The sequence below is a fragment of the Camelus ferus genome, chromosome 32 (genome assembly GCF_009834535.1).
Source record: "Camelus ferus isolate YT-003-E chromosome 32, BCGSAC_Cfer_1.0, whole genome shotgun sequence".
NCBI classification, from domain to species: domain Eukaryota; kingdom Metazoa; phylum Chordata; class Mammalia; order Artiodactyla; family Camelidae; genus Camelus; species Camelus ferus.
In genome coordinates, this window is record NC_045727.1 from 5,654,399 (window position 1) to 5,676,646 (window position 22,248).

The following is a 22,248-nucleotide window of genomic DNA, read 5'->3' on the forward strand; positions in this document are numbered from 1 at the left end:
TGGGTTTTGTTTAGAGGTTAGCAGATTGGTTCTGCTTTGGGAATTTGGGTCCAGAGATTGTCTGGTGTAGGGGAAGAGCCCCAGGAAGAACTTGGTCAACTTTAGGTTGGCCCTGGCTCTCCCTTAACCAGCTGTGTGGCCTTGGGCAACTCACTTTACCTCTCGGTCTGTTTCTTTATCCATCAAGCGAATAGCTGAACTGTTGGATTAGCAAGGATCCTTCTAGCTCTAACTTTATGGTTGTAGAGTTAGATTTAAGCCCTGGAATCTCATTACTCTTGACATATTTGAAAGGTAGCTGAAAGGTGTTAGTGGATGACTAACATCATGGGTGGATGACTTCTTTCTCTAGTAATCTTGTCAGCCTCATGATCAGCGTGTTCTTTAAAGTGCTGGTCCTCTCTCCACAGGTGACACACTGTTGCAGGCCCTGGACTTACTGCCTTTGCTCATCCAGACAGTGGAGAAGGCAGCTTCCCAAAGCACTCAGGTTCCCATAGTCACCGAAGGGGTTGCCGCTGCCTTGCTGCTGTCAAAGCTTTCAGTGGCTGACTCACAGGCTGGTAAGAGTCCAGGGATGTCCGGCATGTTAGCAGACAAGTATCTTCTTTCAGAGTCCTTGGGAGGAGTGCCTTGATGTTTAGGATTTTACAGGATCAGATTGGCCTGATCTGGGCAGCTACAGGGCAGCTTGTCATCTGTAGGGATGAGCCTCAGGGTTGCACTGGGCAATGGGAATGCAGCCACTGGACTCTGTCAGTGTCCTCCTTTACCCTGTTGCTCCAGTGCTCAGAGACAGGGGCTTAGAGAAAAAACCCAGAATGACCTGGGTTTATTATGGTGGGACTTTGTTTTTATTGGTTATACATTTACAGTATATAACATGAAAAGCTTTCCCTTAGCCAACCTGTCTTCCAGCCACTGTTCCCCTTGTTGGAAAGTATTACCAGTTTCATGTCCAGAGATGGTCCATGCGTCATCGCCTAGGCATACTGGGCAATACACTGCACATGCCTTACTATGTACTGAACCCATCTTGGAAGAGATTCCAAGTCAGTACAACAAGAAGCTTGCTTGCTTTTTGTAGCTTCATGGTATCCCGTGCTTGTTTGGTCGACCTCCTACTCTGTGTGCAGACATAGCTGAACTTATTCCTGTGGTTAGAAGTGGAGTTCAGCTCTTTTCATATGTTATTGTGTGCCATCTGAGTGTATGCCAAGGCACTGAGCTGTGTCTGCGGGGGGAGGCAAAGATGCATGTGTCCTTGCCTCAGCACATTTTAAGCTGCTTAACTTTAGTGGGAGAGAGAATATGCAAAAATATCTGTTGTTTAAGGTAAAATGTGGCATCAGAGCAGTTTCAGAGGAGAGGGTGCTTTTAGTTTAGGGGCTGGGTTATCAGGAAAGGCTTCATAAAGGAGGGAGCATTTGGACTAGGGCTCTGAAGACTAGAAAGGGTTTCATTAGCTGGAAGGGAGCAGCCCAGTGTGAGTGCAGACCAGCCTCAGTCAGGGAAGGGAGGGGAAAGCACCACGTGTGGTCCTCAGATCGTTCAGCCTGGCACCTGGAGCAGGTGGGGATTCCAGGTGGGAGGCAGCTTGCCTGGGCTCCTGTAGAACTGCCAAAGGTCTTCATATCGGAGATGCTCCCAGAAGGACTGGTTAGTTATCAGAGTGGGAGGGCAGTGAGCCTAGGAGTGCCTCATCCCTGCTGGGGAGCAATCCTGCCTGATGCAACAGGGAGGGGATGTGTCAGCAAAGCCAGTTCCAGCATCGTCCACATGGAGGGGACCAGCCCTGGTGGACGGGGTGAGTTGCATCATAGAGGGACCTTTTGTTTTTTGCAGAGGCCAAACTGAGCAGTTTCTGGCAGCTGATTTTGGATGAGAAGAAGCAGGTTTTCACTTCAGAGAAATTCCTGCTCATGGCTTCAGAGGATGGTGAGTTTCTGCTCTCTTAGTTGAAGTCAAGTTTGGGACCAGAGAGGATCCTTCCCCAACTGCCTCTTGTTTTGACCAGTCAGCTTGGCAAAAACCTGGATCTGGCCAACAGCTCGGCTTTCGTGGGGATGGATTTATTCCTGTGGGGCATAGAAGGCTGGGGAAATGAGGGGAACATGGGAGATGGTGGCGACAGAGCGCTGATAGTTGTGGTGCTGAGGTATGGGGTGTAATTATGGCTGATTGGGTAATTGGTGCTGTCTTAGAGTTTTCCTTACATTAAGAGGCAGCTGAGAAGCTCTGGGGAAGTGTGGCTGGCTCCGCTCCCCCACCAGGAGACACAGAAACTGCTGGTTTCTCTCTTGGCAGAGAAGGAACAATTGATCTTTAAATGTATGTTTAAAATTCTAGGTTGCCTTCAGAGTGTCTGCCACTAATTGGTGATTTGAAAAGTTTTGACTCACAAATACAACATTCCACTAATGAGCTACAACTGTTCACCGTTTCCTGATGTTTAAAAAACATTTAGCTATTTCTTGAACAGGAAATATATTCACATAATTCAGAAATAAAAGATCCAAGAGGATCTACGCTGAAAATTATACTCCTGCTTTGATCTCTGGCCATGCATTGTCCCTGGCCGTGGAGAATCAATTTTATCAGCTACTTGTGTATGTTTGCTATTTTATAGTTTTGCCAGTGAATATCATTATGCTTTAGTTCTCTGTCTTTTTTACACAAGAGGTAGCATGCCTGTTGTGTGCATTATACTGTTTAGATCTGGGAATCGTGTCACGTCAGTATGTAATGAGTGCTCTCATTCTTTTTTAGAACTGCCTATTAATTTTTAATTAATTAAAGTGTATACTTTTGCCTATTTCAAAATACACATGCATAGTAGCAAAAAGAAGCAACTTTAGATGAACTATTAATTTCACATTTACATTTTGGTGTTCATTTCTGGTTCTTCCCATTCTTTCTGGACGTTTCTCTATTTTAAAGACACCTGTGCTGTTTCTCTCCCCTCCCAGCCCTGTGTACCGTGCTGCACCTGGCCGAGAGGCTATTCCTTGACCATCCGCACAGACTCACAGGCAGCAAAGTTCAGTACGTGGGCCTTGTTTACCTTTCCCCTTGAACCATATGATGCAAACCCTGGTGGGAGCCTGAGACACAGCAGAGTGTGAGGGGTAGGAGGTGGCTGTGGGGAGCCCTGCGGCCGGCCTTCCCCCAGGATGCCCTGTCTCTGTGCTGCAGGCAGTACCACCGGGCTCTGATGGCAGTGCTCCTGAGCCGCCCCTGGCACGTGCGCAGGCAGGCCCAGCAGACGGTTCGGAAGCTGCTGTCCTCTCTCGGGGGCTTTAAGCTGGCGTGTGGACTCCTGGAGGAGCTGAAGACTGTCCTCAGTTCTCACAAGGTGAGGGCATGTGGCTCCAGAGCTGGGGCTCTCAGACCCCCTTAGCTGACCCTGCTTATGCCTTGGAATTTTGACTAGGCCCTTCCTGGGCTGTTCTCGCTCACTCAGACTGTGATGCCAGAATCTTCTGCCCTGCCCTTGAGTTTGGATAATATCTTGTTTCATATAATTTCTTTTCCTTTTCAGATGCTTTTCTTTTTGTGTCTTTTGACATGTAGCTCAACCTTTTTATTCTTGAGTAATGGACTGACATTTTGTTTTGAAAACACTTTATAATTTTAAAAGCATTTTCACAAAATGTCCCTTTTGAATTTTCTCAGAAGGCTGACAGGCTTAGTACACTTACTGTATATGAGTTGTCCAGGGTTCCAGCAGCTGAAATGACTGACTCAGGTAGGGTCTCCCAGCCAGTGGGTGGCAGAACTGGACGCTGACCCCCAAGACCTGGCTCCTGTTTCAGTGCGCTCGGTGCCCTGCTTCCCTCCCTAAGCCTGCTTGGGGGATGTGGGCCAGTGACAGACTTGCAGTCTCAGCATGGGTCCCTGGACCAGTTTCTGTTTCCTTCTTACCCGCCATGGGGTTGTTTAGGTGCAAAGCCATAGGTGCTTCCTCCTTCCAGTCCTATCTCCCAGCCTGTGGGTCTCAGAGCAGGGCACTAGGCATCAGTCTCCACTCTGGCAGGGAGCCTAGAGAACAGTAAGAATGAGTCCCTGGCATCGTTGTCTCCTGTGTGCCAGGCCTGTGTGGGCTCTGATCAGTGGGGCTCACGTGTTGTCTCCCTGCAGGTGCTGCCCTTAGAAGCTCTGGTGACTGATGCTGGGGAGGTGACAGAAACAGGCAAGGCCTACGTGCCTCCGCGGGTCCTGCAGGAGGCTCTGTGCGTCATCTCTGGGGTTCCAGGGCTGGAGGGTGACATCGCCAACACTGAACAGCTGGCCCAGGAGATGCTGATCATCTCCCACCACCCGTCCTTAGGTCTGTGGCTGGGGTGGGCATGGGAGGGGTCAGGACTCCGTTGTAAGCGTAGGCCAGGCAGAAGGCCTCAAAGAGCCCCCCTTCCCTTCAGTGGCTGTGCAGTCTGGACTCTGGCCAGCACTTCTTGCCAGGATGAAGATCAATCCGGAAGCCTTCATCACCCGGCATCTGGATCAGATCATTCCCCGGATCACCACACAGAGCCCCCTGAACCAGGTGATTGGCGTGTGAGCTGGTTTTGGCCTCAGGTCAGAGTACAGACAGGGAAGATTCGAAGAAACAGGTGAGGGTGTAATGAAATGTGGGCTGGACCCTTGGGTTGCAACCTAGTTTGAGCATCAGAGGGAACTTACTTCTCATCTAACTGGTAAGTCCCAGGATGTGACTAGACAGGGACTCAGATGTCCTCGGGACCTTATAGGTGGTATCACTCTTATTCTCTGTCCATCTCTCTGTCTTATCCACCTGTGTCTTATGAATGGGCTCCATTTTCAGTCTCTCCTTTTTGGTAGCAGGATACCTGTTCCAGGCTTACATCTTGTTCCCCATCAGCTCCAGTGGGAAGAGCTTGCGTTTTCCAATCATTTTGTGGAGTCTTACTGCCCTAGTTGACCTGACTTAGGTCTTATGCTCATCCCAGGGCCCGTCCTTCTGGTCTGGGTCATGTGCCCACCCCTGGAGAGGGCAGGGGCAGCTCTACGTTTTCCACAGAGACTGAGAATGGGAGAGGAGCGTTTCCCCGAATCAGGGTGCTAGTCCTGGGCGGGTGCAGCTTCCTGAGAAGGCAGGCGTGCCCTCTAGCTGTCTCCTCTGGTGGGCAGTGCTCAGAAAGAACAGGCAGTAGCAGAAGGGGAGCCAGTTGCTGGGGGCATTTAGGCATGGTGGGACCTGTCTCCAGTGCCAGCTGAGGCACGCATGGACCGTGTCTGTTTGTCTGGCAGTCTTCCATGAATGCCATGGGCTCCCTCTCCATCCTGTCCCCGGACCGGGTCCTCCCACAGCTCATCAACACCATCACCGCCTCCGTGCAGAACCCCGCGCTGTGCCAGGTGACGCGGGAGGAGTTTGCTATCATGCAGACCCCTGCCGGGGAGCTGTATGACAAATCCATCATCCAGAGGTGAGCCCCCGCTCGTGGGCTCAGTTGCCCCAAGCCTTAGTTTTCCTGCCTGTAAGATGGAGACAACGTCTCCTTTGTAGGGGCTTGTGAGGAGTAAAGGACACAGTCTCTCCGTTTGCTGGACAAGTGCCTGCTGTGTTCCAGGCACAGTGCTTAGGCCCGGATACAAGAGTGTGTCGAGTATCCAGCGCTTTCCTGGTGCATACGTATGGCTGAAGAGCTAGCTGGGGTTTCGTAGCTGCGGAGGCCGAAGGGCCTGGTGGCTGTTATGAACCTGGCTGATCACCTGCTCTGGTGTTTCAGTGCCCAGCAGGACAGCATAAAAAAGGCCAACATGAAGCGAGAGAACAAAGCCTACTCCTTCAAGGAGCAGATCATCGAGCTGGAGCTGAAGGAGGTGAGCACACGCCTGCCATGGTTCGTCACCGTGTTCAGCGGTGACAGCTGGTTCTGCTGGGAGCAGAGCACAGGGCTCTTTCCTGTCTTAGAGCCTTTGCTCGTCCCTGCTCTTAATGAGGCTACGTTCTTGTCTTCCACGTCGCAGCCCACATGTCCCCTTCTCAGAGTGGTGACCCCCCCCCCGCCCAGCCTACCCAGAGTAGAGTGCACCCTGCTTAATTGTTGTGCGTCGTATTTATTCTTTTTAATAACATTTGTCATGATCTGAAGTCACCTTGTTTATGTGTCTGTTTACCTGTTTGTTGTCTGCCTTCGCCCACTAGACTGTGAGCCCCGTGAGGACAGAGACTTGGTCTTGTTCCCGTGGTATCCCTGGCGTCTAGAACAGGGCCTGGCACCCTGTGCGTGCTGAGTAAATGCTTGTTGAATGAATGAGCGCTCTTGGCCTTCAGCAGGCTGCCCAGCTTATTCCTGGGGGGACGTGTCTGTAGGGAGGGCTGGCAGTAGGGAGGGCTGGCAGGAGGGAGGGCTAGCAGGAGGGAAGGCTGAGGTTAGGATTCTGAAGCTGTGAGGAACTTCAGCGCCTTGGTGGGAGGGAGGGAGATCTGTTCCCTGGAGATGGAATTGCTTTGCTTGTTCCCTTCAGGAGATAAAGAAGAAGAAAGGCATAAAAGAGGAGGTGCAGCTGACCAGCAAGCAGAAGGAGATGCTGCAGGCCCAGCTGGACAAGGAGGCACAGATTCGGAAGCGGCTGCAGGAGGTAAGCAGTTGCTTCCCCCACACGCCCATGCCATGGGAGTGCGGGCCCGCCCATTCCTGCCTGTCCTGGAGTGGGGCCCCGCTGACCAGCCTTCTGTGGTGACTTCTGCTTGTAGTTGGACGGTGAGCTGGAGGCAGCGCTAGGACTACTGGACACCATCCTGGCCAAGAACCCAGCTGGCCTGACCCAGTACATCCCTGTTTTGGTCGACTCTTTCCTGCCCTTGCTGAAATCTCCCCTGGCAGCTCCCAGGATCAAGAACCCTTTCCTGTCCTTGGCTGCCTGTGTCATGCCCCCTAGGCTCAAGGCTTTGGGTTAGTCCTCCTGGCTATGGGCGTGGCCTGGGGCAGGGTGGGAGGTGGGCAGGGATGCCCTGAGGGCAGTGGGGAGACACAGTGACCTAGGCTGCTGACTGTGGCTGCAGTCTAAGGCACCTCAAGCTGCGTATTTTTAGGAGCACATGGCACCTCCTCCACTCATCCATTTTACATCTGTTGTGCCTTCACTCTGAGGACCAAGCTTTAGACGCTGGTCAGTGATCTTTCTGATGCAGTTTTAAATTCAGTGGCAGTGGAGATGGTTTGGTGCTACGTGGCAGCCAGTGCAGCCTGGAGCACCTCCACGTGTGGTGACTGGAGGTCTCTGTGGCCGTAAGCTTTCTGTTGGCTGTGAAGAAACAAAGACCAAGTGGGGTGGCTGGGAATTGTGGTGGCCTTGCTTTGTGGGTTGTTTAACGACCTTGAGCGGACTTCCTAGCCTGAGGGTACAGCCCCATGGGTGAAGTTGGAATCAGTCAGTACACATAGAACCTGCCGGAAGTGTTACCTGGCTGGCTGGGCTGTCGCATGGAAGGCGGGAGCACCATGTGGATAGAGCTTTACTTTTGGCCGAATGACCCCTGGGTGGTTCATGCCTCCTCTCAGCACACTTTTAATTTCTTAGTGTCAGAAAGACAGCTCCCTGTCTGCCTACCCTGCAGTGCTCACAGGCATGAGATGAGAAATTGGGTTAAGGACACTTTGTCAGAACAGAATTGATTACTGTTAAGTCAGAGGGATGTGGTGTCTCTGCCCTGGGTCCCTGGTTTGCACCTGGGCCAGATTCTGTGTCTGCATCGGTCACCCCCTGCTGGCTCCCTTCTCTTGGACACAGGCACTTTGGTGAGCCACGTGACTCTGCGCCTGCTGAAGCCAGAGTGTGCCCTGGATAAGTCATGGTGCCAGGAAGAGCTGTCGGTGGCCGTGAAGAGGGCGGTAACCCTGCTCCACAGCCACACCATCACCAGCAGGGCGGGCAAGGGTGAGCCGGGTAAGGGACAGGACGAGGGGCCTGCCATGGTATGGCCAGTGCGGGGAAGGCACGAGTTCCGGCGTTTCCCGGGGATTCCTGAGGTGCGGCCTCGGGCAAGTTTCTTCCCCCCCTGGCCTTGGTTTTCTCATCTGAAAAATGGGAGTTAGACCAGATGGACGATTTTTGAGTCCAATCCCTGGTATTCTGAGTCACTATGACCCTCATTGAGGGTTTAGTTCTTGTCACTGGAATCTACTGTTCTGCTTTTAACTCTGACACTCGGGAACCGGGCATTGTTTGGAGCAGGAGCAGGACTGGTTCCAGGACTGGGCTACCGTCTGTCTTCCCTCTTGTCATCCCACGTGCTTCCAGGTGTCAGAGAGGGCCCCCCCCGCCCACGCACCCTGAGCATGGGAACTCAGGCTCGGTGCCCCCTTGCCTTCTGACCTGCCACGTGGGGTCTGCTTCTTGCCCGCACAGATGCCGCGCCCCTGTCCGCACCAGCCTTCTCCTTAGTCTTCCCGTTTCTGAAGATGGTGCTGACCGAGATGCCCTGCCACAGCGAGGAGGAGGAGGAGCGCATGGCCCAGATTCTTCAGATCCTCACCGTCCACGCCCAGCTGAGGGCCTCACCCAGCAACCCGCCTGGGCGTGTGGATGAGGTTGGCCGGGAGCTCAGCTAGGCTCTCCCCTCGGCTTGAGGGGTGGGGGAGGCGGGGGCTTTTGACACTTCCTGACCCATCAACAGGTGTACTCCATGAGTATACCCAGAGCAGCAGCCAAATGTTCTGTTCAGCACAGCTGTCAGGGACTCGCGGAAGCTTCTGGGTCTCCCATGTTTGATAGTCTCTGGCCCGAAAAAGTTGAAGGATTTTATGTTAATTTATTGTATTTTGTTTCTAACTCAGAAGATAGTGCTAATAACTCTCCCTTTGACTTGTTATAATTGAGATTGGACCTCACTCATTAAGGGGTTTTCTTTTTAATAGTTTATGTTCTAAAAATTTGCCAAAGTGATGCATTCGTACTTTAAAAAAATTTCAGTATTACGGAAGCGAAAAGAGAAATGCCCCTCTCTAGAGGTAACTTGGTAACAGTTTGGCCTGTACCCTTGTGGACCTTTTTCATAGCACATGCAAAACACCCCCCCACGCACAGCAAAGCAAAAAACAAATTATGCTGCTGCCTTTTCTGTTTCTCTGAGTCTCCTCCCATGTCAGGACCCATATGATTCATGTCATGTGGATCTAATTTTATGGGCTGTAGGGGATTCTGTGCTGTGGGTGCACCATGTTTTAGTTAACTTTTTTACCTGTTGATGGATATTTTAAGGTTGTTTGTAACTTTTTCGTGTCTTGAACATTGCTGTGGTGTGCCCCCTTGTACGTATGTCCCTCTTGGACATGCGTGTGAGCATTTCCATAGGACAGACTTGGGTGTAGAACTGTTAGGTTATGTGACATGTTCTGAGCTGTTCCCTCACTAAGTGTTTCCTTTTCTCCAGACTTAGTGCAACTTCTCATACATAGTGTTAAACTTGCCAACAATGGGTAAAAGAATGGAATCTCATTTTGTGTTTCTTTACTTGCTTTTGAAGTTCAGCATCTCTTCATATGTTTATAGGCCATCTGTATTTCATGTTTTGTGAATTTCAAGCAAGGTTCAGCATTTATTTATTTTTAGTCCCCGAGGAGCTTGGTGGACTGGGGTTGGCTCCTGTGGCTTTAGTTGTAAGCCTGCCAGGATGTCTGCAGTGGGCTCGGTCAGAATGTTCCCCTGTGGGTGAGAGGATGCTGCTTCACGTGTACGGGGCTTGATGACAAGACCTTCCCCCGGCGTCACTCTGACTTACCTGCTGTTTTCTCTTAGAACGGCCCGGAGTTGCTGCCTCGCGTGGCCATGCTGCGCCTTCTGACTTGGGTGATTGGGACGGGCTCTCCCCGACTGCAGGTAATCTGGTTTTCAGTTGACTCTTGCTGTGACTCAGTTTGTAACCCCAACCGCAGGTCCTAGTTCTCTCTCTCAGCCATCAGTTCCAGCCTTGGGCAGATGGGCTGCTCTTGAGAGCCAGCCTGACTGTTCTCAGCTAGTAAGGGGTTTTGTGTGGGTCCTGCCCCTGTGGGGTGGGCGTTCCCAGTTCAGATTTGTCCCTGTCCCCTCAGCCCATCACCTGGCCCCCTCCCTGGCCCCATAGTGGTAAGTAATTTGCTGAAAACTGAGCCCAGTGTCTTGATGTCTTTCTCAGGTTCTGGCTTCAGACACCCTAACCACCCTGTGTGCCAGCAGCAGTGGTGAGGATGGCTGTGCCTTCGCAGAGCAGGAGGAGGTGGACGTGCTGCTCTGTGCCTTGCTGTCCCCATGTGCCAGTGTGCGGGACACCGCGCTCCGGGTGTGTGCCCACTCCCTTGCGGGGCTCCCTCAGCATCCCTTGTCCCTCAGTGCTGGTGTTTCGGCTGCACCCTGATACGAGATGCTGCATATTTGCACCAATGTGTCCTGTAGTCAAAGAGAAGAGGTCACAGGGTGTGGGTTGGGGTCATTCTAGATAAAGTAAGCAGTCATTGTGATGTATCACTGTCTATTTTTTCCTTTACCTCAGAAGACTTCGCCTGATTTCTAAAATGGAACGTGGCTTTGATTTTGAAAAAAATTTTTTTTTCATTTTTCAGTTTTATTTGTTATTGTTACAATTTGCATATATATAGTATATTGCTTGAAAATACATATATACAATATATTGCACATAATTTTTTAGTTTACATATATATACTGTTCGTTGTTTCTAAGAACAGTTTAGAGCTTTAGCTTTTTAAATTTCCGTAGTTATCAAAGGAATAAAGCCAACCACAAAATAAGACTCAGCAGAATGCAGTAATTCACTCATAAAGGACAGTCACATGTGCTACATATATTCAAGAAATCATTCAAGAAGTCATCTCAGTTATAAATAATAAGTAGTTCATTTGTGTCCTTTTATTTTTAGATTCCACATATAAGTGATTTGAACTTGGTATTTTTATAGACAGATGTAACTCACAGGTTTGGTTCATTTCTTCAGCCCACTACCTTATACTTGGCTTTTCTTTGTGCTTTTGGGCTTAAAACCAAAGGGTCCCCTTGGAGTATGAGATATTGATTCCCAAATGCCATTCTGCAGCCTGCTGCTATCAACCTAGGACACAGTTCTCACTGGTCCTTGGTAAAATGTGAAAAAACAATGGCAATGTGGCAAATTTTTCTTAAAGGGAATGTCTTTTTTTGAGGCTTTTGTCTGTCTTGCATGGTTAGAGTTAAAGTTTTAAATTTTACGTTAATAAACCACTACATGCCATCATTTCACAAAAGAAAAGCTCTTTGAAGAGACAGAGCAGGTAATGAGTTGAACTGGCTTGTGGCACCCCCTCACCAGCACTGTCTAGTGGAACTTCCTGCAGGGTTGGAAATATTTTATATCTGTGCTGTCCAGCTCTGTAGCTACCGGCCAGCCTGTGGCTGTTGAGCACTTGAGTTGTGGCTTGTGCAGCTGAAGAAGTTAAGAGTTCATTTTAATTCATTTAACTGTGAAGATCCACGTGCGGCTGGTGGCTGCATCTTGGACGTACAGCCCTAGAGCGAGGCCGGGGTGGGGGCAGGTTGGAGGCTCTTCCGAAAGGTCACGCCTCACACGTGCGATGCTACGCCTCTCAGGGGCTGATGGAGCTCCACATGGTGTTGCCAGCGCCTGATACTGATGAGAAGAATGGCCTGAACCTTCTGCAGAGGCTCTGGGTAGTCAAGTTTGACAAGGAGGAGGAAATCCGGAAGCTGGCTGAGAGGTGAGAGCTGAGAGGACGGATCCTGTCTCCCCTCATGAAATAACTGGACCCGTCTGCTCAGCCTACCGAGGGAAAAAGGGCTGGATGGTTGCGTTTGGTGGGCCTGGTGCTGCAGATCCTTGTGTGAGCAGCCTCGCCTTTGGTCTGCTGTAGGCTCTGGTCGACGATGGGCCTAGATCTGCAGCCAGACCTCTGCTCCTTGCTCATCGACGATGTCATCTACCATGAGGCAGCTGTGAGGCAGGCCGGGGCCGAGGCCCTCTCCCAAGCCGTGGCGCGTTACCAGTGGCAGGCGGCGGAGGTTATGGGCAGGCTCATGGAGATTTACCAGGAGAAGCTCTACGTGAGTAGCCTGCGCACCCTGACGCGGTCTGGGCTTGTGAGGGTGGGCTGGACTCTGTTTAGGAGTCTTGGAGATCACTGTGGCTCAGGGTGGCTTGTGCCTCATCTCTCGCCTCACCTGGGTCACTGGCTTGCCTGGAGACAGCGCTGCAGTGCATTGATCAACCTGTCTGTTGCAGCGGCCGCCCCCAGTGCTGGATGCTTTGGGACGAGTTATCTCAGAGTCTCCTCCAGATCAGTGGGAAGCCAGGTAAAACAGTGATTGCAGTCTTGTTCGCTCAGCACTTTCTGAGATGCAGCAGGTTGGCTGGGCGGAGTGCTGTGAGGAGGCAGCATGGGATAACGGAACAGCAGAGGGAACAGGCAGGACCTCCCTCTAAGGGTTCAAGTTCTGGCTCCTTCTGGCTAGCTCTTTGACGGGCACGTTTCTCCTTACCTTTGGGCCTCTGTTTCCTTGGAGGTGGGGACCTCCTTACTGCTATAGCTGAAGGAATAAGCACATTTAGCCTTTGTGGAATATGTGCACTTCACATCTGCCTTCACATCTGATTCCTTTACCTTTCTCTCCTCCTGCAACCTGTCCTGGAGATAGAGGGTTAGGCATTGCACGCACACATGGGGAAACAGAGGCAGAGCTGGTCCCCTGTCCAAGGTCACCCTTAGAAGGTGAGCTCTCCATTTTATAAGTGGGCTGTTCCAGACCAGCGGGCAGACTGTTGGGTAAGCACTAGGCAGCAGGCTCCATGCTGTGCTCTCCCCCTCTTCCGAGCCATGTGTGCTGTTGGCAGGCTCACTCTCCTCGTGACGTACTGGGGTAGATGCCACCACCAGGGGAGGACCCTGCCCCGCCCTCGCCCCCCTGACACATTCCCCCTTCTTTCCCAGGTGTGGCTTGGCTTTGGCCCTGAACAAGCTCTCGCAGTGTTTGGACAGCTCTCAGGTGAAGCCACTCTTTCAGTTTCTCGTCCCTGATGCCCTCAACGACCGAAACCCAGATGTCCGGAAGTGCATGTTAGATGCAGCCCTCGCAACGCTCAACACGCACGGAAAGGTGAAAGATTTCAGCTGGCCGGGGAGGTGGGGGAAGGCTGGGCCAGGGCAGGAGGTGGGGCTGAGCAGTGGTAACACAGAGGGGGCTGAGTGCCAGAAATCCTGCCAAGGCACTGGCCCCCATGGAAAATTCCATTTCTATTTCTTTTGAGCCATAAAGACCCCAAAAGGGTGTTAAATTCTTGTAAGTCTGCTGCAGTCCTGCCAGAAAACTGGGAATCCTGCTGGCACTGCTGGCTGGCTTGTCAGGATGCCTCTCCCAGAGCCAGACTTGGGCTTGGTCCTCGAGCAGAGACCGTCATCCTCAGGCACAGCCTGTAGGGTTGACAGGAGGCTCCGGGTGCACTTGGCTTTCCAGGAGAACGTCAACTCACTGCTGCCAGTGTTTGAGGAGTTCCTGAAGAACGCGCCCAACGATGCCAGCTACGACGCCGTGCGGCAGAGTGTGGTTGTCCTGATGGGCTCTCTAGCCAAGCACCTGGACAAGAGTGACCCCAAAGTGAAGCCCATTGTTGCCAAGCTCATCGCTGCTCTCTCCACGCCCTCCCAGCAGGTACCTGCCCCGTGGCCTGGGGCTCCAACCATGGAGGCAGTGGGATGCTAGGGACAGAGGTGGGTATCGGGGCTCAGAAGTCCCGGTTCTCTGCTAGGAGTCTTCCCCTCCTTGAGGACAGCCTGGTTTACAGACAGGGACACCACTGCAGCAGGGGTTACTTTGTAATGGTAGATCTCTTAAGATATTTTCATTTTTCTACTTACTCACTAAATGGTCATTTTTGTGTGTGTGTAAGCTCGACTCTGGGGATACAAAGATAAAAAATTCAAAACAGAACAAAACAAGAAAAAGCATTCTTGCCATGTTAGGCTTTTCTTGATTCTCTCTTTGTGTTACATTTTTCAGGGGCCTTTTAATGCAGCCTCCAAGCCACAGTGCAAAGGACTTTTTTTCCTCTTTTTCTGCAAAACACAATTACATTTATTTTCTGTGACTTGTGTTTTAGACCACTCAGAGTGTACTCCTTAGAGGCACAGTTGAAAAACATAGGTTTACAGACTTGTGGTCAGATAAGCCGACCTAGATGTCCCCATGTAGAAGGGTCCTGCCCAGGCCCATGGCTGGTCGCTGCCTTGCTGCTCCGTTGGGGCTTTATGAGCTGTGGCTGGATGATGATTGACAGAGTCTTTTGGAACCATTGGATTTGGGCCCAGTCCTGTAAGGCCAGCCCCAGTTCCCTGTGACTCTGACAAATTTGAAAACAGAGTTATGGGCTCTTTTTAAGGAGGCACAGTAGTGCACTTCTCTGGATCTTTCTCTGTGAGTGGGTTTAATCTTCCTGGAGTTTCCCTCCATCTGCCCAGGCCTAGATTCTCCCTTCAGACCAGAAGTAGCCCCCTAATGGCTGATGGGCTCCTGGCTAACAGATGCAGCATGCACCCTGGTGGAGCATGCATCAGCCACTGGCTTGTACCACCATTTCCTCTCTGATGCCCGGGGTTGTCTGACAGCTAGAGGCTGAGATGGGACGTGGGGACATCTAGGGGTGAGGTGCCATGGAGGACTGTGCTGGCCGCCGGAGACCCGCTGCGGTTAAGCTGCGGCACTGATGCAGCGCTCCCCCCTCCACAGGTCCAGGAATCCGTGGCCAGCTGCTTGCCGCCCCTCGTCCCCGCCATCAAGGAGGATGCAGGAGGGATGATCCAGAAGCTGATGCAGCAGCTGCTGGAGTCGGACAAGTATGCTGAGCGCAAAGGGGCCGCTTATGGGCTGGCAGGCCTGGTGAAGGGCCTGGGCATCCTCTCGCTGAAGCAGCAGGAAATGATGGCTGCGCTAACTGATGCCATCCAGGACAAGAAGAACTTCCGCCGGCGGGAGGGTGAGTGTCTCCAAGCTTGGTGCGCCCCCCAGTGTTGGGGGTGGGTCCCCACAGCTGCCAGGTGGAGGAATCTGGCTTTTCCTCCCTGCTGAAGGCTGGCGTTTGTGTGTGCTGCAGGGTGTGGCTGTCTGTGACCCGTTCTGCCTGGTCCTTGCTGCTGTGGCCTGGGCTTCCTTCTACCTAACTCAGCAGTGCCCTCAGCCAAGAGTGACTTTGCCTTTCTTTCTGGCTGTTAGTGCCAAGAAGTGACAGACGCTCCCTGTTCTCCCCTCCTTTCTGCTCAGCCATGTCCCTGCTCAGAGGAGGCAGAGGGTGGAGGTTTCTCATGGGGCGGCCCCTTTAGTCCCACGGCTGCCCTGAGTGTTTCCAGAGGGTGAGGAGGTGGCAGGGTGGTTGTCCTGTGGCTGTCCCCAGAGGACAATCCCGTTCCCAGCTGTCCCGCCTTCTCCCCCAGGAGCGCTCTTTGCCTTCGAGATGCTCTGCACCATGCTGGGGAAGCTCTTTGAGCCGTACGTGGTTCACGTGCTGCCACATCTGCTGCTGTGCTTCGGGGACGGCAATCAGTACGTGCGTGAGGTAAGTCCTGAGGCTGCACATGGGAGTGGCCAGCAGCCGGGGCCGGGCTGCGGAGTGTGAGGCTTGGCAGGGAGTCTCTGAGATGGCGTGAGGCCCCTGCTGCTGGAACCCCTTCTGCCTGCACCCTGAGCACTAGTTACTGGGATGGACTCCCCTGGCTCCTAGTGAAGTACTGAAACCCAGTGAGATGAGAAACCGTGTCCCTCCCACTCAGCTGTCTGTGGATACCGGGCACAGGGTCCGAAACTGTAGACCCCTGACAGATGTTGGTCGCCAGGGGAACACTCGGTCTAGCATCAGCCCTTTCTTGGCTCAGGAGGCCCCTGAACGTCTTTTCTCCTCCCTTGAGGCTGCAGATGACTGTGCCAAGGCTGTGATGAGCAACCTGAGTGCTCATGGGGTGAAGCTGGTGCTCCCCTCCTTACTGGCTGCCCTGGAGGAGGAGTCCTGGAGGACCAAAGCTGGTAAGCCCGCTCTCTTCTGTGTGTCTGTCTCAACTTCCTGTTCTGGAAACTGCACTCACAGGGATCCAGGTGGCCACAGCTCTTGTTCTGTGTGTGTGTTCCCCCGCCCAGGGGTAAGGCCAAGACTCTCATTAGGCCTCTTACTCCTTCCGTAGTCTGTGTGCTTTCATGCAAAGAACAGGCCTCTGACAGGAGCCACAGACCTAAGTCAGGAAATCCCAGAGCTTTAAAGCTAGTTTGTGGCTAGGTCTGTGATTTTAAAGCCTTTTCCACCATTTAACCCCCTTTATAAAATGTAATCTTATCTGCAGTCCTAATATGCAAAGCAGAATTGCTCTGGTTTGGAGAGGATCAAGGTCGAGGCCCTCCCTCTTGGCATCCCCCTCAGTCTTTCAGTCTTCATCCTATGTCTTGGGAAATCACAAATCTTAATCAGTTTCATAGGTGGATAAGTAGACTGAGGCCCGAGAAACTCAGTGAATTGGCCTTGGAGCACCGCCAGCACTAAGCCGGGTCTGGCCTGTCTGTCCCACACCACCCAGCCTTTCGCCCAGGCTCCTCGGCTCAGCGGGGCCCCAGGAGCATTTTGCTTACTCTGCTGGAGCTGGGCCCTCTGCCGTCCTCCCAGGACTGCGTGAGCATGGCTGGCGGAGGAGCAGGCCGCTCGTCCCTTGCTTGGGCAGCCAGCCCAGGCAACTTGCCAGCCTGTGTTCGTGATTTCATGCTGGGTGTGTGTCTGCCGTCTACAGGGTCGGTGGAGTTGCTTGGGGCAATGGCGTACTGTGCTCCCAAGCAGCTGTCGTCCTGCCTGCCCAACATCGTGCCCAAGCTCACGGAGGTGCTCACCGACTCCCACGTCAAAGTGCAGAAGGCCGGACAGCAGGCGCTCAGGCAGATCGGCTCCGTCATCAGGAACCCAGAGATCCTGGGTAGGATCCTCTCCCATGAGGGCACCAGCCCCGGCTCCTCCTCCCGTCCCTGGACACTGCAGGAACATGCACCCACTCAGCACACGCTCTCTGAGGACAGATAGGTTCACACTGAAATAAGCTCTAAATTCCAGGAAGCTCTTTTCCTCCAATAGTAGGTGGAAAGTAATTTGGAAGTGGTCTGGAGCAGTCACTATGTGCATGGGTAGGGAAACTGAGTCCTTGGCCCAGGAGCAGCTTGACTGTGAGAGTCTTGAGGTCAGCAGAGTTAAATGACAAGCTCGGGGGGACCATGTCAGTGTCATCCAAAGTGTTAGGTGTTGGGGAGCTTTCCATTCTGCCTCATTCTAGAGCCTGTGATAGAGGGAAGGCTCGGGAACTTACTCTTCAGTACAGTTCTTTTTTTGAGTGATTAGGGGAAGATTGATTTCTAGAAACAAACCCTAGCCAGCTACCGAGACCAGGACCTTACAATATCAGTGCCCATTCAGCGCGTCTCAGCCTGAGTATTGCCAGACGTGTTTTCATTTAGAAAATGGTGGGTTTTTTATTTTTTAAGTTTGTGTTTGTTTTAGAGGAGGTACTGGGGATTGAACCCAGGACCTTGTGCATGTTAAGCATGCAGTCTACTACTTGAGCTACACCCTCCCCCTGTTTTTGTTTTTTAAGGGATGAATAGGTAGATTTGGATTTTGTCGTTGTTTACAATGTCCAATAGCTCTGGGGATTTCTAAGGCCTGGGACAGTCTCATCTCTATCAAATGAATCCCTTTATTTTGGGAATCCAGCCTGGGCCTTTTTTTTCCTTCTTTCTTTCTTTAATTGAGATACAATTTTCATAATGTAAAGTTCACTTTTTAAAAATGTACAACTTAGTGGTTTTTAGCATATTCACAAAATTAAGCGAGCATCACCACTGTCTGGTGTTAGAGCATTTTCATCATCCCAGAAAGGAAGCCCACATCCATTAGCATTCACTCCTCATTTCCCCTCCTGCCTCTAGCCCCTCACAACCCACTAATCTGCTTTCTGCCTCTGAGTTTGCCTGTTCTGGACACTTCATGTAAATGACATCATACAGTACGTCTCTTGCATTTAGCGTCATCTTCTCAAGGTCCATCCACGTTGTGGCATGTGTTAGTGCTTCTTTCCTTTTATGGCCCGATAATGTATTCCATTGTATGACTAGACCACATTTTGTTCACCCATTCATCAATCGATGGACATTTTGTGGTTTCCACTTTTTGGCTATTAGGGATAGTGTTTCTACGAACATTTGTGTACAAGGTTTTGTTTTGTTTTGTAGACATATTTTCAGTTCTCTTGGTTAGATACCGAGGAATTCAATTGCTGGGTCATATGGTAACTTTTTACCTTTTTGAGGAACTGCTAGACTGTTTCCCAAGGTGGCTGTACCCTCGGACATTCCCAGGAGCAACGTATGAGAGTTCGAGTTGCCAACACTGTTACTGTCTGGCTTTTTGGTTACAGCCATCCTCGTGGGTGTTAAGTGGTACCTCATTGTGGTTTTGATTTGCATTTCCCTGATGGCTAATGATGCTGAACGTCTTTTCTTGTGCCGTTTGCATATCTTCTTTGGAGAACTGTCTATTCAAATCCTTTGCCCATCTTGTAATTGGGTTGTTAGTTTTTGAAGATTCTTGACAAGCATGCATCTTTATAGTGGTTGAATTCCCTAGGCTTATGGAAAAGATACGCCAGGTATTCCTCTTGGAATTTCTTCCACTAGGCTGATGGTGCTGAATTCTGAGAGCTCGTTGTATCTGGGCTTAGCTGCTCTGAGCATCGTGTGATTCACCCCCACCACTGGTTCAGGGGGCTTTGGTGTCTCCAAACAGTGTTTTCACAAAACCACTTTGGGTTGCTGCTGCCAGAATAAGGCCCGTGGTTCCCCAGTAGCTCTCCCATGGAGGCCCAGCACTGGCTGCAGCTCAGTGCCCAGAAGCTAGCCCATAGGTGCCCTGCCAGACCACAGCTCTGTGGTGCAAAGGGGTGACAGCTGCTGTCTCCACACTACTTCCTCCTGGGGAACTAGAATAGAATTGCTCTTTGCAGACAGGCTGGCTTCCCCAGCTGATGACTTGTGGGGCTCCAGGGAGGGGGGGCCTCAGACTCCGTTCTCTTCTGACCCCCGTCTAGTTCTGGGGATCTGGCAGCTTTGCCATGCCCTAGACTTGCATAAAGCAGCCTCTCTTATTTGGACATGCAGCCATTGCCCCAGTCCTGTTGGATGCCCTGACGGACCCCTCTAGGAAGACCCAGAAGTGCTTGCAGACCTTGCTGGACACCAAGTTTGTCCACTTCATTGATGCACCATCCTTGGCCCTCATCATGCCCATCGTCCAGAGAGCCTTCCAGGACCGTTCCACGGACACGCGGAAGATGGCAGCCCAGATCATTGGCAACATGTACTCCCTGACAGACCAGAAGGTATCAGCCTATCTGGGGCTAATGCAGGACACACCAGTGGATGGTGGTTTAGGGCAGAGTCCCTGCGGACAGTAGACATGGGAGGGCTGTGGGCTTTTGGTCCCTGGTTATATTTGGGGGTTGAAATAGACCATCTGGGGGTGGAGGACAGAAATCTCGGCTCTTTGGGCATCTCTCAGAGCATAGTCATCCAGGTCCTTATTAGCTCAGCCCACAGGTGAAGCCCATCCCAGTTTTATAGATTGAGATGGAAGGAGGGTCCAGCCTCGCCTTTGACCTTTCAGGAGTGTTGGGAAAGCAGCTGCTTGCTTTGGCTATTTGCAGTGTTTTCTTGTCACAAGCATTTGCTTCTGTAAGCCTCTCGGAGGAAATTAACCTCGTTTGGGAGATTTACTTTGTTCACTTGCTCTCGGGGGCTAGTTAGTGTGTGTGAGCTCACTGCCACAGCTCTGCTTTGCTTGCTGAAGCCATGGACACAAGAGGTAGAGTGGGAACGTTGTGTCCAAGAAAATTTGGGAAATTGAAAAATGGAAACCAAAAAATTTTATCCATAGCCCTCTAAATGCTAAAACAATTACTGTTAACTGCTTTTTTAAAAAAAATTCCACTTAAGTTATTCCTAAACATATTTCTCTGAGGTGGAGAAATGTATTTCCAAGTTATAACAAGTTATTCATAAAACTGAGTTTTTAATGGTTATATGATAAATATTCAAACAGGTTTATATATCATACCTTATATAATTCTATTGTCGGTCATATAGTGTCCAAGGTTTTTTGCTATTTTAAATGATGCTGCAGTGAACATAAGGCTTTTTCTATATTTAAAACTGTTTCTGAAAGCTGAATGCTGTATCAAGAGACATAAACCTTATAAGGTGAAAAAAGGGAAAGATGATATTGCAATTCTGAAAGGAAAGTGCTAGAAAGGATTTCCTAGATTCCAGAGGCTGGGCAAGTCTTGGTCCTTGGAGGGGAAGAACGTTGATTTGCAGCTGGAAGTTCTCTCGACCTCTTGAGGATGGGCCTGGGATCCCTTGTAGGTTTCCCTGTGCAATCACATGAAGCCTTCAAGGAACTGGTCTTGGGGTGGGGGTGTTCTTTGCCAGCCGCCCTTCCCCTCCTGGGAGCACAGCCCCCCTGGTCAGCATAGGGGCGCGGTCAGGGTCTACAGAGAAACAAGTCTGGAGAAGGCTGGCCTCCACTGAGTCTCCTCTTCTGTTGCTGCAGGACTTGGCTCCTTACCTGCCCAGTGTGACGCCTGGCCTGAAAGCCTCTCTTTTGGACCCTGTACCTGAGGTGAGTCTGGGAGGAGAGGGGGCAGGAGCTCATTATTTTAGCCCAGTCTCTGACAGTTGATTTCTGAGATTCCCTATGAGCTGCGTTTGCGTCTGTCTGGTAAAGGGAAGAAGACCCTAGGGAACCCTCCCTGCTTTTGTACGTCGCCTAGTTTCGAGCCACATCTCACCATCCCTGCTCTCGGTTATGTGACAGGTACGGACAGTGTCTGCAAAGGCTCTCGGGGCCATGGTGAAAGGCATGGGGGAGTCGTGCTTTGAGGACTTGCTACCATGGCTGATGGAGACACTGACCTATGAGCAGAGCTCCGTGGATCGCTCAGGCGCTGCCCAGGGTGAGGCAGGGCGGGCTTAGGGACAAGACCAGAATGCCACCTGGGGGCCCTCAGATCTAATGGATTCATTCTGTCTCTTTGTTGCAGGGTTGGCCGAGGTCATGGCTGGCTTAGGGGTGGAGAAGTTGGAGAAGCTGATGCCAGAAATCGTGGCTACAGCCAGCAAAGTGGACATTGCTCCCCACGTCCGAGATGGCTATATCATGATGTTCAACTACCTGCCTATCACCTTCGGGGACAAGTTCACTCCTTATGTGGGACCCATCATCCCCTGTATCCTCAAAGTAGGCACCAGTGACCACGCTGGGGGTAGCATTACTGAGGAGGGCAGGACACGTGCTCTCTCGGAGAGCTGGGGCTCCCTGCCAATTGGGGCTGGGTGGCAAGAGTCCTCATCCCACTCTTCAGGGAGTCCCATTTCCTCTTGGGTCTGGGTACATAGTGGGAGGCAGGCCTGGCTGACCCACCCTCTGTGCACACAGGCTCTTGCTGATGAGAACGAGTTTGTGCGTGATACCGCCCTGCGTGCGGGCCAGCGGGTCATCTCCATGTATGCCGAGACGGCCATCGCCCTGCTGCTGCCCCAGCTGGAGCAAGGCCTCTTTGACGACCTTTGGAGAATAAGGTGAGAACTTGGGCGGAAAGGGTGAGAACACTCGTGGCCTCAGCGTTGTGTTTGGGGAATTAATTGAGAAATGAAAAGCAGAATGTTGCCAAGAATTCTTTCAGCTTTTCCAGACCCTCACTTTTAACCATTTTGTGACTCTCCAGTTTCCTGTAGCAAGGTCTTAATTCTGAGTTGTCATCTAAAAAGTTCTGTTAAGTCCTTCAGTTTGCATACATATTTTAAATGTGAATACTTTTTAATCTGGAAATTCTCTACTTATAGGAATTGATTCCATGGACATATTTAGTCAAGTGCTTAAAGGTGTATATAAAAGGATGTTTGTTGCAGTGTTTAGCATTTGATAAACTGGAAGTTGGTTTAAAAGTCATAGCACATCCACACCATAAACTTTGATTCAGCCATTACAAAGAATGGTACAAGGACTATGTCAGCTGACCCAGAAAAGCCCCTCAACCTGTTGCTGACAGATGGTGTGGCCATCTGTCCCGGTGCACGTGGTGCAGGCCTGCTTTGCACGTCATGTGTGGGAGGCGTGTCTCTGTGTAGAGGGTAACGTGTCCAGGGGTCTTGCTGGAGCGTCAGAGTGGT

General features: G+C 51.3%; 1 protein-coding gene across 2 annotated transcripts in view; it reads left to right on the forward strand.

The window, feature by feature from the left end:
• The window catches only part of GCN1 (GCN1 activator of EIF2AK4), a 52,545-nt gene that overhangs the window by 16,654 nt on the left and 13,643 nt on the right, over positions 1–22,248 (forward strand). Inside the window, exons 15-42 of one of the 2 annotated variants that reach the window (XM_032471734.1) lie at positions 411–563; positions 1,846–1,938; positions 2,970–3,045; positions 3,196–3,355; positions 4,141–4,330; positions 4,422–4,546; positions 5,272–5,450; positions 5,754–5,847; positions 6,496–6,609; positions 6,725–6,923; positions 7,762–7,908; positions 8,380–8,561; positions 9,769–9,849; positions 10,145–10,288; positions 11,587–11,714; positions 11,868–12,057; positions 12,236–12,306; positions 12,942–13,107; positions 13,465–13,659; positions 14,734–14,980; positions 15,435–15,556; positions 15,906–16,020; positions 16,770–16,949; positions 19,180–19,400; positions 20,630–20,698; positions 20,894–21,032; positions 21,120–21,316; positions 21,515–21,657. In XM_032471734.1, coding sequence (XP_032327625.1) covers positions 411–563; positions 1,846–1,938; positions 2,970–3,045; positions 3,196–3,355; positions 4,141–4,330; positions 4,422–4,546; positions 5,272–5,450; positions 5,754–5,847; positions 6,496–6,609; positions 6,725–6,923; positions 7,762–7,908; positions 8,380–8,561; positions 9,769–9,849; positions 10,145–10,288; positions 11,587–11,714; positions 11,868–12,057; positions 12,236–12,306; positions 12,942–13,107; positions 13,465–13,659; positions 14,734–14,980; positions 15,435–15,556; positions 15,906–16,020; positions 16,770–16,949; positions 19,180–19,400; positions 20,630–20,698; positions 20,894–21,032; positions 21,120–21,316; positions 21,515–21,657 — 4,120 coding nt within the window. Of the gene's footprint in view, positions 1–410; positions 564–1,845; positions 1,939–2,969; positions 3,046–3,195; positions 3,356–4,140; positions 4,331–4,421; positions 4,547–5,271; positions 5,451–5,753; positions 5,848–6,495; positions 6,610–6,724; positions 6,924–7,761; positions 7,918–8,379; positions 8,562–9,768; positions 9,850–10,144; positions 10,289–11,586; positions 11,715–11,867; positions 12,058–12,235; positions 12,307–12,941; positions 13,108–13,464; positions 13,660–14,733; positions 14,981–15,434; positions 15,557–15,905; positions 16,021–16,769; positions 16,950–19,179; positions 19,401–20,629; positions 20,699–20,893; positions 21,033–21,119; positions 21,317–21,514; positions 21,658–22,248 lie in introns of both variants that reach the window. The other variant, XM_032471733.1, reaches the window with a different exon arrangement.